At 48.5% G+C, this 22,656-nt stretch overlaps 1 protein-coding gene across 2 annotated transcripts; it reads right to left on the bottom strand.

Annotated features, from left to right (window-relative positions):
* Positions 1–434: 434 nt before the first annotated feature.
* MICALL2 (MICAL like 2) lies at positions 435–22,592 on the bottom strand. 2 transcript variants are annotated; one of them, XM_026054228.1, is made up of 17 exons: positions 22,450–22,592; positions 16,605–16,653; positions 12,892–13,033; positions 10,287–10,447; positions 9,929–10,050; positions 8,786–9,448; positions 8,406–8,575; positions 7,861–7,936; positions 7,421–7,536; positions 6,798–6,947; positions 4,258–4,313; positions 3,540–3,663; positions 2,845–2,935; positions 2,391–2,464; positions 1,938–2,052; positions 938–984; positions 435–846 (listed from the first exon to the last, which is right to left on the bottom strand). In XM_026054228.1, the coding sequence occupies exons 1-17, from the start codon at positions 22,590–22,592 to the stop codon at positions 764–766; spliced, it is 2,382 nt and encodes a 793-aa protein (XP_025910013.1). In that variant the 3' UTR covers positions 435–763. The 2 variants fall into 2 exon arrangements, with proteins under 2 accessions (XP_025910013.1, XP_025910014.1); XM_026054229.1 differs by lacking the exons at positions 435–846; positions 938–984; positions 1,938–2,052; positions 2,391–2,464 and having other exon boundaries at positions 2,851–2,935; positions 3,622–3,663.
* Between the last annotated feature and the right edge of the window lie 64 nt (positions 22,593–22,656).

Raw genomic sequence — 22,656 nt, 5'->3', positions numbered from 1 at the left:
AAAACTCTAATTCACTGTGTGGTCGCCAGGGAAATGTGGAAGTGACGAACGTCCCCCATGGAGGGAACAAAGCAGTGAGCAACCCCTCACGGCTCTGAGAAACCAGCCTGTGGCTACTCCCAAAAGGAGGTCTAAAAAAATAGAGCACTACTGCTGAAACCTCCTTGCATCTAGGACATCCCACCCCAGACATAAGGAGGTGGTTCTGCTTGGTGCTCCCTGGCTGTGGCTTTGCAGCTCCAGTTGCAATGATGTACTGACGGGGAGGTCCTCGATGCCTCATTCCCTGTAGCACCTCTCTCTGAATCTCTGAGCCTGGCCAAAAAGGCAGAACACATGCAGAGAAGGAAGGAGAACTGTCCCTTTGTGAGCCAACATGTACAGCCTTATCTGGCAGGAGTGTGGCACCGAGGAGGGTGACACACAGTGCCATACTCCTGCTTCAGGGCTGTGAGGACCCCTGAGCAGTTGCTGGGCAAATTGAGCTCTGCCTTCCTGAGCTGCCAATGAGGCTGAAGCCAATTCTGAGCTAGATGAAAGAAAGATAATGTCTCAAAAAGTCCATTGTCCAGAAAAGATGCAGTTGGACCCTGTATCAGGGGCAGAGGGGACTTGCACAGTCCCTTTGGTCCACAAATCTGCAGTCTCCATGTCAGAAGGAGGAGCAGCCTGATCACAGTTCTGCATGACTTCAGGAAAACAGCAGTGAGAAGAACATCCCTTTAACAGCCCCCTCTGTGGGAAGGGACTATCACTCCTGAGCTTAGCTCTTATTTTTCTTCCATATTTTGGACAAGCGGAACTTGCTTTGCTTCTTCTCCGTTTCCTGGCTCTCACGAGGTCCATCTGCAGGAGAGGGAGCAGATGCAAAGCAGGTTGAAACTCACAGCCTCAGTGCAGCCCAGTGCTGCTCCGTAACTATAGAAATCACCCTTACCCAGCTTCTGGATCATGTCTGCCAACATCTGGTCCTCCTCTTGCTCTCTGTAGTGAAAGAGGATAATGTTAGAAAACTGTTTGCTCTCTATCACAATGGGAGAGGAGACACTACAACACATGAAGGCCAGAAACTACTCAGAAGTGACCCAGTTAGAATGGGCTGACCCCCAGAGTGCATCTCAATAAGAGTGCAGGGAAAAGAGTTAGAGGTGCCCTAGCAAAATCCAAATTGCACCTGGTCTCCTTTAAAGCAAGGGCCTGTGCAGGGATTTCTAGGCTAGTGCTGTGCTAGTCCCAGCTAGCATATGATTCATCTGCATTCACCATGTTGTAAGGCATCACCACACCCTAAGAGATGAGTAAAGGTTAAGATCAGTAGCCTGCAGTGCTGGAAAAGCTTTTGAATTCCAGTCATGGACAAACACACTGCTGTCTCTTAGGGCCTATGTGAGGCCAGAGCCAAAAGCCTGGACATTCTTGGAATCCTTAAGGGAGAGTCAGTGTCCTGAGGGCAAGAAACAGAGGCTGCTCTCAGCAACAAGAGCCACAAATGCAACAGCTTAACCCAGCAGCCTTCCTTTGCACTCAGGGAGGATCCATGCCCCAGCACTATGCCCAAGGCTCTTCTTTTTACTTGCTACAGCAGATGAACTCACATCCTTGTGATCTCACTATCCTGCAGTTCCCATGCTGCCTCCAGCCTCTCGCTTCCTTCCCTCCGTCTTACTCACTTCTTCCCTCTGCTTTGTCTGCAGACCAGCATTATTTTGAGAGCACTGACTGTGCCTTCACTCCTGACCCCTGTTTCTAACAGCTGCCAGGGAAGCAACAGCAGCATTTAAGACAAAATGGCCGGCTGACAAGTCACCACCAGCCCTTCATGGAGCAGAGATATGAATGATGGTCATACATCCACCCCTACAGCCTGGGGAGAGGAGAGAGCACAGCAGAAACTGTCCTTGGTGCTGGCTCAAACCCCACCACCTGAGGCTCCTCACCTGAGTCTGTCCTCATCCAGGCACTCCACAATATTATTCCGATCATTGACGGTGTTGAGGTATGACTCTAGCAGCTCTCTCTCTCGTTCCTTCTCCCTGGGTGTCTTCAGTTCCTCTGCACAAGAAAAGGGAAGCCCATATCATGGCTACATGGGGCATCTCTCCATTGCAGCTCCGGTTACATGTTCTTCTGCCTCTAACCCTGTTCCAATACATCCTCCTCACAGGCCCAAATTTGATTATCCCCACACCCAGGGCCACATTGTACATCTCCTCAGAAAACATGGGTGTAACAGAGGAGATGCACCTGCCAGTTCAGTCAGGAGAGATGCCCCAGTGAAACTGCAATCCCTGTCAGACAGTATCCTTTAGACCTGACCAACATTGTGGGCCTGATGCACGAAATGAGGACTCTGCATAGCCAGGGGCCAGCAGGACTCTCTCAATCCTCACCTGGACTGCTCATGAGGTGCCGCAGCTCTGTCTCAATGCTCCACTGCTTCTCTTCCAGCTTCTGCTGCTTCATTCTGAAAGGGAGCACAAAAGTGTGTGTTACTGCATCTTCATGCTGTAGGGCTGGAACCTGATATCATGCCAACGCCTCACCTCAGCATAGGCCATCACAGGGACTGGTAGGCCAGGAAGGAGGATTTTCCTAGATATTTGTAATGTTTCCTTCCTCTCAGGTTCATCATAGTCTCTGGGAGTTCTTCCATCCACTAAAGGTGGCAAAAGCCCATCAGCTAATGCCTCAGAATACTGGTAGGTCTCCCAGAGACTTCCTCAACACTCCCTACATCCCACCAACTAGCACATTACCCTTGGTACTGCCCCATTTTCTTGCCTTTATTGCTTATTGCTCACATATGCAGGTGCACAGACAGCATGAGTATGTGGTTGCACTCACTTGTACATCAATTCCGATTCCTGTCTGAGCAGCAGCTGCTTCTCATGGATCAGTTTGAACCAATCCACCATGAGGGCATCCTCAGACTCATCTGCAAAGGAGACAAAAGCCAAGACACCTTCAGGAGCTGTAGTAGTTCAGTTCCCCCTGACTCAAACACACAATCATTTGAGGAACAGCTTAGGATACCTTGTATGAGCCACAAACTCAAACAAAAACAGCTCATCCTTGGCATTCCTACAAGATATTCCTAGAAGGATATCCTAGAAGATATTACTAGGGAACAGATGCACATCTTTCCCAGTAGATGCAATGAAGGTACCCACAGATACTCTATCACAGGGCATCCAGCTTATCTTCCATGTGGCCAGCTCAGTTCTATTGCTTTGAATGAACTCACTAAGCCCTGTGAAATGAGAGCCAATTGTGACAGCCAGTAAGGTTTGGGATCCAAAAACCAGATCAACAGCAGCATCTGCTTCCAAAGCTTACTGATCCGCAGCAAAATAAACACAGCAAGACCTTGCTGAAACAATAGGTAAGGAAACAGTAAGAATTGTTCAAGGTTCTTGCTATCTCAGACGCCTTTGAAAGCCTTTTTTTTTTTCACACGTAGTATGAACTCCCAGAAAGGCAGCCAAGAATGCACAAGGGTAGAACATGAGCCTCACACCTTCCCCACTAGTCTCATTTACCTCCCTCGCAGCCGCGCAGCTGCTTCTCCAGATCCACTCCTTTCAATTCCAGCTTATCCAGCTGCTTCTCAATATCACGCACCTTTTCCTGGATTTCCTCCTCAGGGAGATAGTCTGGGTGCAGCTAGAAAAACAACAGTAGGAACAAACACGAGTTACTCTCTTTAGTCTGTGCACGGAGGGCACAGATCCAAGAGAGCTGGGAAGTAACAAAGAGGGTCGACTATAGAGCCATGTCATAGAAGTGCTGAGCCAGCAAAGATGCAGAGCTCGTTGTTCCCAACAAAGCGGTGATCACACTGGAATGTTACAGGGCTGTGACACATTCACGGAGGATAACAACATCTACCCACTCCTTGGCCTTGGCACACGCTGTCAATCCACAGACACTTCTGCTTTTTTGTTGAGAGAGCCTGTGTTTGCCACAGATTTGTTATTTGAAGTTTGTCTGTGTCTTACTGCAGACAATTGTCTTACTACTGTCATATTCCAGCCTTTTCCAGCCTATTGTCCCCTTGCATGGGAGAGAATTTGTAGTCTCTCCATGTTGTTTCTGCCCCAGAGCCCCTTTCCTGGGAATTTGACCAAAATCTCTAGTAAAATGATCTGACATATTGATGAGGAAAACGGGCTAGTCTCCATCTCTGCAGGGTCATCATTCCAGCAAGGCCACCAGTACCCCTGACCTGTGCCCTTCACACATGGTTTCCAGCCATACCTTGGTTGGGGACACTGCTTCAGGGCTCTGGATGCTTTTCGGAGCAGAAGGCTTAACTAGAAAGGAAAAAAAAAGAAAAAAAGAAAAAAAGAAAAAACCCACAACTTTTTTGGTAACATTGTGCTGTGGGACACTGTCTATAATACCTGGGAGCAGAAAAGGTCCCTGCACCCAACAGAGAGTATTGACAACATACATGAATCAACAGGCTTGGGCTAGGAATTTGCTGGCAGGAGATGGGATAGCCCAAATTGACTCCTTGCTACTGGATACTCAGATACTCTTAGAGCCCAGGATGCCACTTGTCTCCTCAGGACACAGGCAGTCCCCTAAATCCTCATGAAATCAGATAGATTGCTTTGCAAGTGCCATCTTGAGGGGGAATACAAACTTTGCTGTTCATTCACTAACAATAAACCTCAAAGATATTCATCATGGCAGAACCTACCCCTTACTAAGCTGATAAAACAATGAAGAGAAATATTGTGTTATTAGCACAGGTAACATTATGTTACATTTTAAAATGCCCCTCTAGCACTCATGTACAAAAAAGCATCAGTAAATACGGATAAAACAAAGATGGTCTAGGGGATCTTAACATGGGCCTCAGGAAACTAAGGTCCATCTCCTTCTGCAAAACACTTCCTAGGTGAGAAGTCCCTTAGGCCCAGCTACACAGCATTATTTAGGCCCTGGGCAGCTATTAAAATCAATCCTTAAGCAATGTGTGTTGGTTCCACTGTGCCTCAGCTTCCTCTGCCCAACTGTGCTGCAAGGATAACTACAGAAGAGTGTGAGGTATCTGGATACCCCAGGGGCTGGGCTGGATAATTACCACAGAGAGAGAACACAGCCATACGTGGATGATGTGATAAGGAGGAAAACCTCTAGTATCAAAAGAGCAGGGCTGAAAGAAAGGCAGGAGTGGTGCAGGCTCAGCACACATATGAGAAGGAGAAAGACAGGAGAGAGATTGGGGAGCCTCTTGAGGGCAACCACACTGACTGTGGTTGATGAGGAATTCATGGAAGAGCTCAAGGACAACTCTTAAATTGCCCAGTCCTGCTGTAACTGTTTTCTAGGACAAGTGCAAAACAAGGATATGGAAAGTGCTGGTTATGTCACTCAGCAGTGCTGCACTCCAGGTTGCTGACCCTCACGGCACAGGGGCCTTGCTGTCCCCGTGCTGCCTGTTACTCACACTTCTCTTAAAGGTTCCTCTCCCAGGATATTGGGCTACTACAGGCAGCCTGCTGCTTACTGAGCAGCACCTGCCTCTCCTAGCCCACCCTGCATCTCCAGGCTCCTTCTAGCTGATCTCTGCATCTTTCCAAGCACTGCAGAAAGCTTCATCATCGATCGTAAGAAGAATGATGTGGCTGGAGGAGAAGAGGTAGTAAAACTGCACTCTGATGACGAGCCCAGGAGCTTTTGCCATCCACTCTCTGGTGTTGTCTAGTGGGCACAGTACAGGTTGGCTGGTTGCCTGAAAACCTGAAACAGGGCAGCTGGACCCCAGGGTTCTCTTGCACTTTCCTCAACAGAAAAAAACAGCCTATGTCAGAGAAAACTAATAATTTACAGAAATGGTCACCATCCACAGCCCTGTGAAATACACAGATTAAACGTGAGGAAAAAACAGGATGAAAATTTTAGGAAAATAATGGTAGCAGAAGCATGCTAAACTTAAAATAGACAAGGAAATTGGAGTTCGAAAGCTTATCAGCTGTCAGAGGTGAAGGTTAAGGACAGTGCAAGAGAGAGCTAACAGTAAAGGATGAGGTTATCCAAACTTGAGGGCCCATCCTGTTTCCTCCAACACAAACAGGAGAGTACAGGCTGAACACTGCTCTGAGCAGCTTCTAGTCCAAACAGATAAAGCAGATACTTGGGGTAAAAGGGAAGAAACAAATAAGCTGAGCAAATAAGACAGCAGCAGTTAGTTCCAGGACATTTCACTTGCTTCACAGTGCGCTAGGAAGAAAGGAGCAAGATGACCAGGCAGAGGAGAGGTACACAGTAAAACTGAGGCTGAAACAACAGACAGATTTAAAGAAGTTTTAAGGATAAGGACAGAAGAACAGAACTGATCAAAATTGGTCAGAACTTCTTTGAATGTTCAAGCAGCAGCAGCTTTGGCTGCTTCTACAGAGGCTTCTGCCAGCAGTCTCTCTGTTTCCTAAAACCACTTAACTGAAGAGGAGCAGAGCCCTCAACTAGACCCCACTTTCCTACATTAGCAGATATCCCTCTTACAGCTTTACAGCAAAGAATGACATGGGACGACCTCGACAAATTCCTGTTTTAAATTCTTCCCCTTCCATCACAGGATAACTTTACCCTCTTGATTCCCTGGCTTGTTCCTGGTTTGCCCAAGTTGGTTACCAAGGCCTAATGACACAGATTTCCCCTCTATCCATGACAACAGTTACAAGTTTAGAAAACTAGGCCCCAGAAAAATGGGATGAATGTCTCTCACGCCGAGTCCTGACCTCCTGACAGTTCAGAAGACAGATTTAAGGAGGTAGAAGTGACCTTACATTTGTCAGTGCTTTGTTTCAAATGCTTCTCCTCTTCTTCCTTCTTGAAAGAGCCTCCACAGTCTTCCCAGCCTTTGATTGAACTCTGACAGCTCCTAATAAGATCTGAGCTGGGAAGCAGCTTCTTCTTCATGAACTCACCAGACGAAGCTAGATTAAGCAGCACAGACAGGTCCTGGGTAAGAAGTTTCAAACCTCATCTCAAAAAAAAAATCATTTCATTTCTCAGTCTTTGACCCTTACCACTAGCTACCCTCATTTCTAGTTCTAATTCTCCTCACTTGACTACAATGAGGGGCACAAACTCAGGCAAAACAGAGAGTAACCAGCAAGTACAACACAGGAGCGTAAGAAAAGGTTAGAGGAGAAGAACCAAAGGTTGAAGACAATGAACAAAATTTCCCACCCTTCCACAGATATGCAAGGCAATATAAACAAAATCTTGCCTCCTTCTGTTTTACAGAAGACTCTCTAAACAGAGGCACTGCAGGGCTAAAGGAGGCACAGAGATCAAGCACGTCTCACAGCAAAAAGCAAGTATCACCCACATGTTCCTTAATCTTGCACTAATGGCTGCAGCTTGCCTGTCTAGACAAACAAAGCAAAATTTCTATCCTTTATACCCGAGTCTTTCTTTGATGATGGAACAACAGGTGGACTTGGCTTTATCTCCTTCCGTGCTGGGCTCTCTGTTCCCATCTGCGAGTTGTCAGAAGGTTTATTGGCGGCTCCTTTGTCTCTACAAAGACAGAAAGCAAATATAGGAAAAAAAATTCCCCCAGCAAACTAGTCCACAATAAGAGCTCCAGGTATCCAGCGCTGGTATGTCCATTCAGAAGAATTAACAGTCAACGTTCTCTTAATCAGGGTCCACCAACCTGAAGCTTATTTCCTTCCCCAGAAGCAAAAATTTTTTTCTTTTCCATCAAATATTGAAAAATAAAGGTATTAAAACACAAAAGCTCTTGCCTCCGGCCTGCACATAGACGTTCAGCAACATGGTTGCAGACATGAACATATTCATTTACTTCTCACGGAAATATGCTGCCTCCAAGACACTCACTTGTTGGCCACAGGCTTTAACCGAGATCTCCAGTCAGCTGGGCTCTCAGATTTGTCTTCTTTAATGTTCATACTTCCTAAAGAAAAGGACATAGCAGGATAATACCAGACCTGGTAGAAAGGTATGTCAGTTTTGCATTTCAGGAAGATCTCAGGAGGGACATATAAGCCATGCACTAGCCTAGATACTGGGATGCTACTGTAGCAAATCACAGTTCAACAAGCTTAAGGTGGACAGATTGCTGTGCAACAGCTACACAACCTTAGTGGCATTTAGCCTCTTAGAATGCTTTAAACACTACATAAATACAGGAAACAAAATCACAGTGGAGACTAACAGACACATGGGTTTGGCCTCAACACAAAGAGGAAGCAATTACACAAGGACTGATGGAGCTGTGCTGAGTCCCAGAATTCTGAAAAATCTTATACTATGGTACAGATAGAAAGTACAGGAGTCACTCATACATTCATTGCACCAGCCAAAGGGAAGGACAAAGTTGGCATGCTGTGGCACAGAGCCACACGTGAACCTGTCATCCTCACCTTTGGAGGCTTTTAACTCTGGTTTGTGCACAGAGTCAACAGCTTTGCTGACAGGTTGACTCTTGGTCAGAGACTCCGTGACCTTCTCCTGCTTCTGTAATATGCAGCCTGTTTTGCTGGGCTGTGTTTTTGGAGCTGGATTCTGGGAAGTGGTGGGAGAACACTTGCCACTGCAAAAAAAAAAGAAAAAATATAGTGAGTCTTTTTGAAAGGATAGGCTTTTTTTGGATCTCTGTTCCAAAGCCTTGGATGAGTCTCTTCTACTTTTATTTAAATTGCACCTACAAGAGTAGTTAGACAGAAGAGAAGATGCAGAGACTTCTCCAAATTATCCCAAGGGTCATCTTAGGAATAAAGAAGGAAAGTGAAATAGGACTTACCTACTCGATGCTGGGAAGCCAGTGGAACTGAGCCCTCCTGGCTTGTTTGGAGAGCTGTTTGATCCAGTCAAAGCCTGCATAATACAGTTACGTGCCTGATCCTTCTCAACATTCACTGCACTGACCTCAGTGTTTCTGGAGAAGGCAGTTTTAGCACAGCCATGGGAGGAAGGGGTTTCTTTTTTGGTGTCAGGGGTTTTATTGCTGGAGGACTCCATTGACTGGAAAAATTGTGCTCGAGCTTGCTGTGTTTTTGTTGTGGAGGTTGTCCATAGAGGCCCTGGGGAACCTTCATGGTGATCTGATTTACTTGTTGACAGGATACCTTCACGGTGACCCGATTTATTTACAGATGAAGAGGGCCACGGCGTATTTAGACTTTTGTGGCCAGAACTTCCAGAAGATGAAGCAGATGGCTTGGTTGAATTCGCAAGGCCTTCCTGGCTTGGTTTCTTCAACACCTGTTCCAGCTTCTTGGGTTCTGCTGGTTTCTGGACTGTCCTGGCAGGGGTAAGAGTTGGGGGGCTCTCAGGTTTTTTCTCAGTCCGGAGTCCAGAGTTCCAGACATTGTCTGGCTGCTGATGACTGGTACAGATGAAAGTACCTGGTTCAGGTCCAGCCTTGTAGCCCCCAGACAGAAGCACGTTCCAACACTGCTTGCATCTGTGAATAGGAAAGTGTCAGAACTGTCTAGAGCACTGGGGGAATGAAGGGACATTTCCAGTGCCAACATGAGGATGGGGAAGGTATCGCCATGGCAGTGAACAGCCCGTGTATGCATGTTCTCCAGGCACCAAAATAGGAATTGCTAGTAGAAGGACCTGAAGTATGAAATGTGTAGATGAGAACAGACCTCTGCATAAAACGTCCCTTAAGCATGGGCCAAAACAAAGCCGAGCTGCCTTCACTCTCACAAACATCCCCAGCACCACAAGTGCCTCCAACTCCTCTGACGAATTTTCCTGCTGCCCAGGACACAGTCAGCCTATCTCCCACGAGCTGACTATGGGTTAAAGAAAACAGACTCCCAGAGTTCACAGACATAAGATGAGAAGAGCAGCAACATGCCCCTCCAATCCCAAAGCAGCCAGGCTGCCCCTTGACACACACACAGGAATGTGCCTCCTCTTTGAAGAGCTGTACCTGAAGCAGTTCCTGTGATAGAGCTTCCCATCGACCAAGTGGCGCTGCACCAGGTGGACATGGTTTCCACAAATAGCACAGCTGCTGCCGCGGATATTCCCACTCTCTGCCAGGATCCCTTTCTGTGGAGGAGAAGCAATGAGTGAACACCCTGTGGAACCCAGCATACAGCTGTGAACCTCGCAGGTAGTCAGGCATCCAAGGTACACAGCCAGCTGGTGAGATACAGGTATGACATACAAACCCTTGTTCCAGCTGCCCCTGAGTTTATACAAACTGCAGCAGCCCAACTACCAGAGTGCACCCAGCTATTAGAAAGATTTAAGATATAAAGAATACCCTAAACCCCCTTTCTTACCGTGGCGACTGGAGATGTTTCTTTTGGCCTGGCCTTGGCTGGCGGGTGAGCAGGAGGCAGCTTTGGAGGGACTGGCTTAGCAGGCTCGGAAGGGGCTTTCTTCCCAAGAGGCTCTTCCCGGGGCTCAGAGGATGGACGCTTGATGCCAGCCATGCCTCCAACTGGAACAATGAACAAAAGGGAGAATTTTAACGGAATGTAAGGCAAACACATAGGCTTAGGGTCATGTATTTTATAAAAAGATCAAGAGGTATCTGATAGGCATTGTACAAATCATACAAGAAGACATAGGCGTCCTTCACAAGCAGTTCTGTAGAGGAGTGAGGGGCAAGAGTTGATATATGTTGGACCCAACTAACAGCTGAAACTACAAATTACTTTAAATCTTCTTTGGCAAATCTCATGCAGGAACAAGTGGAAAAGACGGAAAACACCAGATCTCAAAGGTACAGACAAGATCTTTAGTACATATCTGGCCAAAAGTCTGGCTGAATTTGAGCAACGCTGAGACGGGCACTGCTGTTGAATATCACAGGTAAGGAACTGAAATGAAAGAGGGTTTTTTTCAAGTTGCTCCGCTCCAGATTTCCTAGAGACCGTGAATCTTCACTGATGTAGTTGTTGAGGCCACCTCCCAGGTGGGATCACTGCTCACTGAGCAAGCAGGCTCTTCAAGAAACAGAAATTATTGTGAAAAATGGGTAATGATGAGACAGACCCTTGGTGGTACCATGGTGGCACATACGTAGAAACAAACAGGACTCTCCACAAAAGAGCTGGAAATGCTCAATCTGCCTTTCTGTGTAGATGAAATAATCTCTCTAAAGCCAGAAAAGGCTGGAAAGAAAGAAAAGGGAACCCCAACATACTTCAGCAAAGAACAGGGGACGAATGTTCCATACCCTGGGAAGTGCAGGAGGAAGTCTCTCTGGGAAATAAGACTTCAAGCATAATTATGACAGATAGCTCACAAGGATGCTATTTTTGTGCCCCCTTCTTACTCTGCATTAGACTTCTGTATTCCTTATGAGAACTCGGAAGTGTTATTTGAGCCACTGCTTCGCTTCTAACAGCCATCAACTAAATGACCATCTGTCTGAAAAGAGATTACAGCCTTCTCAGTAAAGAGAGGGGGAATCTGTGCAGGGCGAAGGGAGCAGAGAGGCAGCTCAGTTTCCAGCAGTCTTCTCTCATGAAAAGTTGCTATCCAAATAAACAGTCAAGGTTCTTTCACCACAGGGACCAACGGACTAGTGACATCCGACCCTGCAAACTGTTTAGGCTCAGATTGTGCCTTCACTTTCCACCCGTTCGATTTATCAAATTCCCAAAGCCCAGCACAGAGATGGGTGGCTTCAACTCTGCTCTTCCGTGAATGCACGACCTCAATAAAACATCAGCTGCTCTCCCTCTCCAGCTCTCTGTATCCTGCTTATTTCAGTCCTGCTGGAGTCGACTCCAAGGCCAGGACTAGGGGATTTGGAGTCTGCTCAGTGTCAGAGGGCACATTCCGAGCTGGGCTCGCTTTCAGGCACACACACTCGCCCCACCAACAGGAATGCAAGCAAGGCATTTTGTGGGACACTAGAGAGTATAAAAATGTGCAGTTCTTGAGTACATGATAGGAGAGATGTTTGCAGGAGGGGGTACAGTCCCCAAACTGACCCAGATCCCACCGCCTAGCATGAACATGATGGAGTTTTAGTTCAATCAGCATGGATTTAAAACAAAAAAAAAAAAATGGATGAAGGAGGAAAGAGCTTTCAAGTGGAAGAGGGAATATGCTCAAATATGTAAAGAAGTGGAGGAAGGGGAGAATATTTAGATATTAGAGGCAGTTTTCAGAGAACTGTGCTTTCTTTCCAAGATTTAGGACATTTTTATTATGAATCTTTATTCTCCATCTAGATTCACCTTAGCCAGTTAAGCCATTCATGTCCTACTTTCTAAAGTTTCCTCTGGAGGAACCTGTGAAATTGGTTTATCGTATTATTTCATTTTGTATGAGCTTAAAGCCAAATATAAACCAAGTCTATAATAATGCTCCTATGAGTCCAGATAAACTCTCCAGTACATGAATATGATGTCTTGGCAACCCTGTGGCCTGTTTTATGTTTGAAAGAATTGCTACGACCATTATGTCGGTTAAGGGGGTCGTTTTCTTCTACTTCCTTACACTGATCCGCTGTACAAGCACTACCAGGAATGCTGCTTCACAGCAGCCAACCTCACAGAGAAGCTTCAGTTATCCTGACTCCATACTCTCACCAGTTTCCCGGGATGAGAAGGACAGGAACAAGACTGGAGGTAGAAAGGGCTTGAGGGAGGAAACCATAGATGGGAAATACTATCTGATTTCAGACAGTATTTTAAGAAATTTTAGTTTGAATTTTAAACGTTAAGGCATTAACGGCAAGGAACAGCACTGTCCCCTTCCAAAATCACTGATGCTAAAGTCAGAGTGCAAATAGGTGAAACCCATCACTGAAATAGTTCTGGTACCAAAAAGCCTCTCTGCAACCTGTTTTGACTCTCCAAGCCTACTAGAAGGCAAGAGCAAGCAAAGAATTAAGTCCCTGTTCCCTCCAGGGAATGAAGTACTTACTAGGTGAACGTCCATGGAAGTAGTTATAATACTGGGAAACATAGGTGAGGATGCTCAACCTGTCTGGTACCCTGAGAGCCACCATATCCTCTGCATCCAGCAAGGCCGGGATCCCCAGCTCTTCCTCCGCCACTCGAAATGCCTAGGGGAGGAAGAGAAGGAAAAGAGGTTTAACCAACTCAGGTAGCAAAGCCAAAGCACCAACCTCCAGCACAAACAGACCCACTCAAATAACAGCTCTGCTGGTGAACAGCTGCACTGCTTTAACTCCTACATCATATGGCTGCTAGAAGAACCATGAGAGTCGTGGCTTCCAGCCACAGCACTGAGAAATTCAGGCAGGGAGCCAAAAATCTGGCCTGGCAAGTTGGCCATAATCCTGCATAGAACCCACCTGGGCTTCCCCTGCTCTTCCTCAAGCCTGCCTCTATCTGGGTCTGCACAGCTGGAGATGGAGAGCAGGGTTTAACCCAAGGAGATGCATCTGTCAGGATTTGCTTCCAGCCCCGTCTGCAGTGCTCCCGGTTATCAGGACAGCGGTCAGTGTCTGCCTGCAGGTTTCTCTCTCCAAGCACTGTGCAAATGTTAAGGGTTCCTGCCTACTACTGGCTCGTCTTTGCTTGAAAAGGTAGAAATCATAGGAATCTCAGTCTGCAAAAGGGAACTCCCAGGCTACAGAGTGGATAAGAGGAATAATACAGAAAATGTCCTGATGCCCAATTTGCTTCCAGGTTATCAATTTCTGCACCATCTTACATGTTTTTGGAGCAAAGATTCCTCTTTGTGATGCCCTCTGCTTTGGAACTGCAGGAGCAGTCAGATGAAGAAGGGGAGGGAAAAAAAAGTATTTTCTGTTGCATTTGAACAAGAGCCTTTATAAGACGACAAAAAAGTACAAGATCCCAAAACAACTTTGTCTTTGTTCAACTGCAAGGCCCTAGCTAAGGACTTTCTTCCTTCATGATAAAGGATCAAATCCCTTTCCCTTTGGCACGTCCCCTTTGAAAGGCCAACACAGCAAAGGAAAAGAGCACCTGCAGGAGCACTGCCCCAGAAACGCACAGGAAAAGAGTTAAAGAGAGATCTGACCATGCTGAGACTCTCTGCATGTGGCCTCTGGCACAGAGGCACAGCAGGGTTGGGGTACAGGGCAGCCAGCCCTGCTTAGGGGAAACAAACAGCCACTGTTTTTTAGCATCATAATTACCATTTTTTTCCATTAGGGATCCCAGGAAAAACGGAGCTGAGCAGACACTGTGGATGCTTCCAGGCAACTACCTCTGGCTGCAGCACCGCAGCAGCTGGCCCAGCCGGGCGCTTGCTGGTTGGTGACCAAGCAGGGCATCTGTTTCCTGCAGTGCTCCCCAAGGCACTGGCTGCTCCGACCAGCGGGATTTGCTCCCTGGCGTTCCCAGTGTGCAGCCTAGCAAGAATGCAGCTGGGGCTGCTGCTCTGAGCAGCCTGTTGTGATGGGCACTGAGGGAGCCTTCGGGGAGGCTGCTCTGCTCCGGGGCCTCTGCCCCACCACGTCACCACCACCACCACCCCCTGGCCCTCGGGAACCAGGACCACAGCTTCTAGAAACTCTTCTCATGTTTATGCATTGTGAAACCTTTAGCAAAAAAGCCACCCACAGATGCATTTTGTTGTTATTATTATTGGCATTTGAGGAGTGACACATTCTTCTTCAGCAAGAGACCTTATATGGGAAGTTGTAGCCTGGACAAGATTTTTTTCAGTTGAGTAATAGAGCTCCAGAAGAGAAGCTACTGAGGAGTGAGGCATCAAGGAGGATCTAAGCAAGAGCAGTGGAAGAGATATCAGATGCACTCGTGTCGTAAGGACCATCAGAGGGAAAACCCTAGGAGAGAGCACGGTCTGTGGAGGTGTCGCTGCACACAAACCAGAGCCGAGGATCCAGCAGTGACAGAGCAACACGGACAGAGCATCCTACAGTGCAGGAAGGAAGAGAAAGCACACAAAATCAAAGACCAATTGAGAAAAGCAGGGAAAGGAAGGAGGAAAGCAGCTGTTTTAAGGACAGGCTCAGGGAAGTTTTTCATTAATAGAGGCAGTGCAGGTGGCTTGTGCAGTTCATTTCCCAGAGACAAGCAAAGTCTCCAGTGGAAAGAGACACCATCAGACTGACTCAGGGAAGGAAAAACACGCAGGGCTGCACAGCACTCTGGCCAGGATGACAGTCCATGGTGGATGGCCTTGAGCCCGGCAGACACCAAAGCTCCTGTGTGCAGAAAGCTCATCTGAACCTCACCTAGCAGAGAGGAACATGCGGGGCTGAACCCCAGAGAGACCCAACACATTCACAGGCTGCAGCCCCAGCTGCAGGGACCATACAGGCCTGCCCAGGCGCTGCGACCAGTGCCAAAAGGCAGAGGGGCCCAGGACCACCACGCTCGGCTCTGCTGGGGACAGCGACCACCTCGGGCAGGTCACAGCGCCACAGGATGTCGCTCCTCCAGCTCGGACAAGAGCGAGCCCTGGCGTTTTGCTCACACTGGGGCCCCTGCCAAGCAGCCGTGAAGCCGCGTGGAACAATGCCAAGGGAAGAGCAGTATTTTGATCCGCTGCCTTTGTCCTTGTGCAGGAGAGTGGGAGGAAAAAAATCCTTCCTTGGAAGCGCTCAGCCCAAGCTTGAATGCAGGGCAGGGCTGGCGTGCCCAACCGCAAGTTCCTTCACAGACAGAACAAGAGAAACTCAAATCTCATCCTGCAGTGATGAGTCCAGGGAGGACAAGGTTTTAGGACTTCTCCATCTTCCAAGAGCGCTCATTCCCAGCTCTGGGAGTGATCGGAAGAGGGGAAAAACTCCCTACACTTCCTCTCCCACACCAGCTACTCCCAGCTCGCGCTCCCTCACTCAAAGGCAGAACATACTGAACGTGCTCATGCCCATTTTCTGACCTCCAGCATTTTTGCCTCAGTTTCTGCTGCTGCCTCCAGCCAGATTAGGGAGAGGCCACCCGCCCTGATTGGAGCTGGCTCCCTTTTCCCCATCCTGTTGCTAACACTTCCTTCCAAACTATTTCTCTACATCCCTGTCACAGCTACATCCTCCTTCCCTGCCATCCCACTGAGCCCTGACCAGACTTGGGAAAGGGATATTAATCCTCCTGCTCCCTTCTAGCTACAGGGCTTTGCAAGGCCCTGAACACAGCTACAGAATCAGAGAATCCCTCCTCTAAAGCACCAGTCTGGCCCTGGTATCCCCTTTATAACCTCCCAGGCTCTTCCTTGGCTCCTTTTGGAAAAAGTCTGCGTCCACTGCAAGATCAGACAGGATTGAGAGCACCTTTCATTGCAGAGTGCACTGTACTAGATGGGTTTATCATAGAGGTAAGGAGCAACACACAGAAATAAGGGCTTTTTATTTTGAAGGAGGAGGCAGAATGATCAGATCTGCATAAAAAGACATGACAAAATGAGCTGGTCTTTATGGTAACAGGACACAATAAAGTCATAAACGTACATCAATGTATGGTCAGCAGTGTGAGCCGACTAAGGGTGCTTTAGGGTAGCCAGCAAGCCTGGATATTACCACATGAACCAAAAGGTTGGATGCATGTGGAATAAGTCAAATGATTTGAACACAGCACATTTAATGTACTGCATTTGCAGGGTTTCTTTTGCTAAGCCACGCAAGCAGGGTCTCAGGCTGCAGAGAAGACCAGAAATAAAACAGTAAATTCACTTACCAACTTGTTGTTCTCGTACACATTTTCCTTACTAAGGGAGTTGAAATTTCTGAAATGCAGAAAAAAGGGAAAAATCAGGTTGGTGCTATAGAGCAAGCTGCTTATTTCCAGCTTTGCAAACCTCTGGAGCCTCCTCGGCTCAGGAAACACTTCCTTACAGGCTGCTTTTCCAGAAAAGCTGTGGAGGGAACAGCATGGGGGATCCCACCTGAGCCTCTGGAGAGCCACAGTCCAACTGCATCTCCTGGGCCAGAAACGTGCAGGGGACCCAGTGCTCCTGTAGTGGCGGCAAGGAGCAACTTGTAACTTATGTTGCTTCCATCTCAAAAGAATTAACTGGCATCTGTCAATCAGATTTGCAACACTCTCTCTTCCCAAAGAGTCCCATTCTCTCCAGAGTGTCACACTCATGCCCTTCTCCCTGCTTCAAAGTCACCTTCACAGAGAAAAATCTCAAAGCTCAAGAGGAGCTTTGGATACATCAGACTTCACAAGTATCACAGATCTCTCTGATGCACCCACATCCTCTGATCTCAGAAGCTGCAGGTTTACGTTTTGGTTTCAAATCCTGTTGCCTCCACTGATAAAGTTCCACAAAACCTGTACCATGAACCCGTGCGAAAAATACCTTTGCCTAAACAGTTGTAGTAACAACTGATAACAGAGTTGCCTGAAAAAGAACCTCCTTTCCCTGGGGCTGTTGCCTTTGACTCATAATTACAATCAATAATGAAAACCAAAGAGCCAATTACTGTTTACAAACCCCACAATCCTCCTTCCTTTCTGCTCTTCCCAGACATCACTCTTCCCCTTTTCACATCTCTCCTTCCCGTTGTCCCAATCCAGGTGCCACTCCTCTCTCCACACTGAGTTATCCCAGGAACTCAGAGACTGAGACCTGGCAAGATTGGCAGGAACACACAGGGGAAGGGTCACTTTGTGCCAATGGAGGGAGACCCCCAAACTCTTGTGAAACTCACGCATTTTCTCCACCTTCTGGTGCCCTCAGTCTGCCCTCACCCACAGCAAGGAGTGTCCCCTGCTTGGGAAATATTTACCATCTGATTTGTTTTTAAAGTGGCCATTACTTGCTAAGCTGGGAAGATAAAACCAACTATCAGTTGGCAGTCCTGTTCCCAACACTGCTTCCTTCTCTTCCTTCCAAGCAGGCAGGGTCAATTCCTTTCGACAACCTCGTTTCACTTTACAGTCCCCCTGCTTGCTGGCACAGGGCTAATGTTTGAAGCCAGAAACTCTGGGGCAAAAGCCTTACATTACTGAGGGGCAATTCCTATTAAGGAACAGAAAAATCAAAGTGATGTGCTGCCAACTGTTTTTATAAGCAACAATTTACACCAAATGCAGATTTCCCCATTAGCCAGTGTAAGGGGTCACCTCTATAGGTAGGATAACAGTGAAAAGAGTCAAGGGAGAGCTGACTCCAAGTGATCTATTCATGAGGCCAACACATGATCTGTACTGCAGCGGGGGAGCTTTTTCCATGACTCGTACCAGTGAGGAACAAGCTGGGTTCTTTATCTACTCTGTGCAGAAAGCAGCGCATTGCATTATAAATAAGAGAGGCCCCTTAATACAGACTCGCCCATCATGGCCCTGACTCTATCCCTGTCCCTATTTCCCATATCAAGATGCAGGGATCACGATGGGGAAAGCAGGCAGGGACCAAGGCAGAAGACTCAGACCCAAAAGCAGCACAGAAAGACAGGGCACATCCCAGCACTGAATTACACAGCCTCTCTGCAAAAGGCTTTGCAGGGGGGTTCTTCAAGCAGGACTCCTGCCTGGAGATTTTCCTTCCCCGAGACAATAGGTTAAAAACAGCAATGAAGAGAGCAACAAGTCAAAAGCTGCAGTGAAACAATGGATATAATCATCCTGTTTGGCAACAGGCAAGAAAAAAGGCTTTTTTACAGAGTCTGCTCTTTGCCGGTCTCTGCGCCGCTCTCCCTTCTGCTCCTCAACTCCGCACCTCCAGAGCATGGACATCTTGAGCCCAGGAAAACATCTGGAAGAGCCAAGGGAAAACCCGGCTTCCTCGTTCCCTGCCGAGGAATGTGGGAAGGGTCAGGAGTTGTGACAAGCCTGGGCTTCGCTCTGCAGTGACGCACCAAGACACAGGACACGCAGGAGAGCTATCGGTGCCAGACATCAGTCCCTCCAAACCTGCCTATTTATCTCTTATCTATGAGTGCCTTTCATTCCTGTGCTGCTCAACACTTTGCTATAGCAGCGTGTGTCCAGCTTCACAGCTCTGTGTCACGGAACAGGGACCTAAAAACTTAAAACAGTGATGGTGACAGCTAGAAATCTCCTCTTGTCCCCAAGGGAGGTGCAGACAGGCAGTTGCAAAGAGCCTCCTGCCCTCCCAGCATCTCTCCTTTCCTGGCTACTCACGTGAACAGCTTATGTGGAATATTTCTCTAGGAAATTGATCTTGCTGGTGCATCTCCTATGCTGGAATATCAAAAGCTCGCTGCACCAATGTAATCCTAAGAAAGCAAAGTTAATACAAATGGAGAAGTGGGAGTTTTCCACTGAGAAAACATGGGCAACTGAATTAATTGGAAAAGGTGAGAAACAAATCTGACCCAAGAGAGGCCCTCCAGTGATGGAAACTAAGCAGAATGGAGTTCACTAGCACAGGAAAACAGAAGGTTTTAGCTCCTTTAGCAAGTCCTTCATTAGCAAAAAGCATCTGAATTCCCCTGCCCAGGAGTCTCCGTGATGGCCTCCTGCTCCGGCTGCACAGAGCCCGAGCTCACCGAGGCACAGGCGGTCCGAAGGACAACTGAGAAACAGAAAAGCATCCGCTCTGTGCGGGCAGTCCCCAGACAGAGGAGAGCTGACAGCGACCCGGGAAACTTCTCCAGCGGCAGCTGCTCCGCTCCAGCCACCGAATGCCTCCGAGCGCACGGCTGCCAAGGGGGATTTCACAACCCGACGCTTCCCAGAAGGCCGAGTTAAGCACCAGTTAGCAATCTGGGAAAGACCAAGACTCAGGATGAAGCGAAGGAGCTTAATCAAAACCTTTCCTCATCATCCAGTGTTTATTTCAGACCAAGCGAGCGAGCGTGAGACCAGGGCTCCCCTGCTTCTTTTCATTCACTTTTCAGGCTCAGACCACTGAAACCTCTAGTCAGAGTGCTCGCTGCCACCTCCATCACACACAGCGGCCACAAACAGAGCCCATATCTCCATGTCCCATCTTACACAGCTGGGAACTTTTGCCCTCCTCTGACCAGAGGAGCTTCAGGGCTCTGTTCTCATCCCAGCAAACAGGCTCGGAGCTGCCTGCTGCACATGCGCCTGCCACGACTGGGTATGAAAAACCCACAGAGAAATCAATTTCCATGGTAACTGGGTGGCATTTTCCTACTCGGACAGAGCCCCGTCTGTCTGCAAATTCTCGGGCGAGTGGGAAGCGCGTTTCTGATCTCACACAGCCTGTCCTGTTTGCTGATAACGCATGGGCTGACACAGAGCAAGTTTGACACATGTCATCATATGCTCCATATGCTTTCCGACAGGAAAACAGGAAAAGGGAAGGGTTATATACACTAGTCTATACTCTGACCCAGGTATTCTCAACCTCATGAGAGAAGCACTGTTATTACTATCATTATCATCATCTTTTGCTGTGATTTTCACAGGAATTTTCCTGGGAAAATCTCCAGCCTCTTGAAGCAAGAAATCTCCTCTCCATACTGCTCATTCCCCAGCCCCAAAATGCCACTTACGTAAACCAAGACAGAAAACACATTCTTGCAAAACTCTGATGCCGTGACTGAACTGTGGGCTGCAAGTGATTTATATGTAAGGACTCCTGCAAACACAACGAGCTCTTCAAGCACCAGTTCCCCCACCCGAGAAAGCCTTCTTCTCTAGGATGCTTTTAATCTCCAGCTGGTGTCTTTGATAGAAGCAAACTCCTGGAGCTCAGGAGAAGTCGCTGTATGTCTCAGAGAAGCTGGTCACAGCCACACACACACACACACACACACCCTGTTAGAGGCTCCTGAGCCACAAACCGAGAGGTTTTGGGGGCTTCCTAGGGAACTTGCACCAAGATCCAGGGCAGGGAGTGGAGTTCAACGTGACACCCGGCAGCCTCAGTCACCAACCATTTCCCAGGGTGATTTCCTTCCAGTAGGACTTTGACCATGCAAGAATACACACCTGGTGCTTTGCTGCTTTTACACCACTATCACTGACCAAGAAGGTCACGTATAAAATACCTGGTTGCTTTCATCTCAACGCTGCCTTCACCAAGCTGCACTGCATCAGAAAGAGCTTCTGCAAGGTCCCAAGTAAAGCCAGGTGGAGCTTTCTTCAGTTCAACAGGAATAGAGATGTCACAAGGAAAGTTTTCTTCACTAAAGAGGTTTTTATGTACAATAAATCTAACCACAATCCCTCGTGCACAGTTTAAGGATTATAAACAAGTCATTAATTTGTGCAGCAGGATTTTTCCATGTCTCAAGTCACGGCGCCCCCGTTTACACCCATGTCCCAGGCTGCCCGGCTGGCCCGGAAGCGGCTGCCGTCCCTCCAGGAGCACCTCCCAGTCACGTCAACACTGCTGCTGGGCACTGCAGGTCTTACACTGAATGAAAGGAAGGAAAAGAAGCATTTGGAGTCACGTGGAAGTGACAAAACGCCAGGAAAATACACACGGCAACACCATGGTGACTGCCCAAGCACCGGTGGGGAGGAGGCTATGCACAGCATGACTGAAGTCCCTGCCTCGCCGGCGCTTGGGCCGGCTCTTCCTCCTGGAAGCTCCCAAAAGCAGAGGGGAGAACAGGAGGATGTCATCTCCTTGGCTTTCCACAGGAAGGAGGCACCTGCAACAGATCTCCATGCATAGAAACCAAGAAGCAGGAAGGAAAGTGAAGTACAGAAAGCACAACCTGATCCTCCACCAGCCAGCCACATCTGACTGGAAGATGCCTAATGCTTGAATCAAGTGTGTTGAGAAGTCTTCACGCTGCTCCCCTGACTTGATCTCCCCCGATTTGATCTCCCCCTTCACTTTCCCATCTCAAACTGAAAATGGCTGAAAGAAAAACTAGAAAAGCAGAATTTCCATCTTTTTGGCATCACACCTCCGTAGATGCTACGTTTGGGCAGAGACTGGTCGCAGCCCACAGGACAAGAGCAAAGGGTCACCAAGGACCACAGGGAGCGTCGCCTTCCCCAGTGCAAGCTCCAAACGCAGACATGGTGACTCGCGGAGCTCCAACGTTTGCCAGGAGCTGCTCCAGCCATGCCGCCTTCCCCGTTCCAGAGGCGGAGCGGGAGGGCTGTGCAAAGGACATAAACCTCCTCCCAAGCAGCTCCAACCAAACCGGAGCAGCTCGCCTGGAAACTCCATGCGCTTCCATCGCATTTTTTGTTTAATCAGCATCTATTCCTGAGCGAGCGACTGGCAGAATTACCGTTTGGCTCCGCAACGACGGCAAAGCCTAAACAAACACAAACAGCAAAGAAGGAAACATTTCCCAACCGCTGTCCGAACTCGTTTTGCAACAGCAAGGACACACTTTAAATATTTATGCTTCGGTCTTGGCCTTCCACGGGGCTTCCAAGGCGAGAGGAGCGGGGAGAGGTCAGCGGACGGGGACATTTGCGACGCTCCCGTCCCGGCGAGGATGTGCCAAGCAGCATCCTCAGGGCGCTCCCAGCAATGGCCCGAGCGGGGCAACGCGGGAGCCTTCGGCCTCGCGGAGGACACGAAGCGACGGCCCCGCCGCGGGGACGGTGCCTGGAGCCGCTCGGCCTCGACGGCCGCACGTGGGGACCCCGCGGCACGGCGGGTACTCACATGAGGTCGGGGCGGTGGCGGTGCAGGATGGCACAGAAGGCGAGGCCGTCGCGGAAGGACGTGGTCATGTTGGTGATGCTGACATCGCGGTAGCCCTCGCACTGCTGCTTGCACCACAGCTGCAGGTTCTGGATGGCGGCCATGGCGCCGAGCGGCCCGCCTCGCACAGCCCGCGCGCCCCGGCCCGGCCCAGGCGGCGGCGGCGGG

This window comes from Nothoprocta perdicaria, unplaced genomic scaffold (assembly GCF_003342845.1).
Source record: "Nothoprocta perdicaria isolate Ctin4 unplaced genomic scaffold, notPer1 scaffold_12, whole genome shotgun sequence".
Classification (NCBI taxonomy): domain Eukaryota; kingdom Metazoa; phylum Chordata; class Aves; order Tinamiformes; family Tinamidae; genus Nothoprocta; species Nothoprocta perdicaria.
Note: the sequence above shows the minus strand (reverse complement) of the source record. Positions and strands in the feature narration are given on the sequence as shown.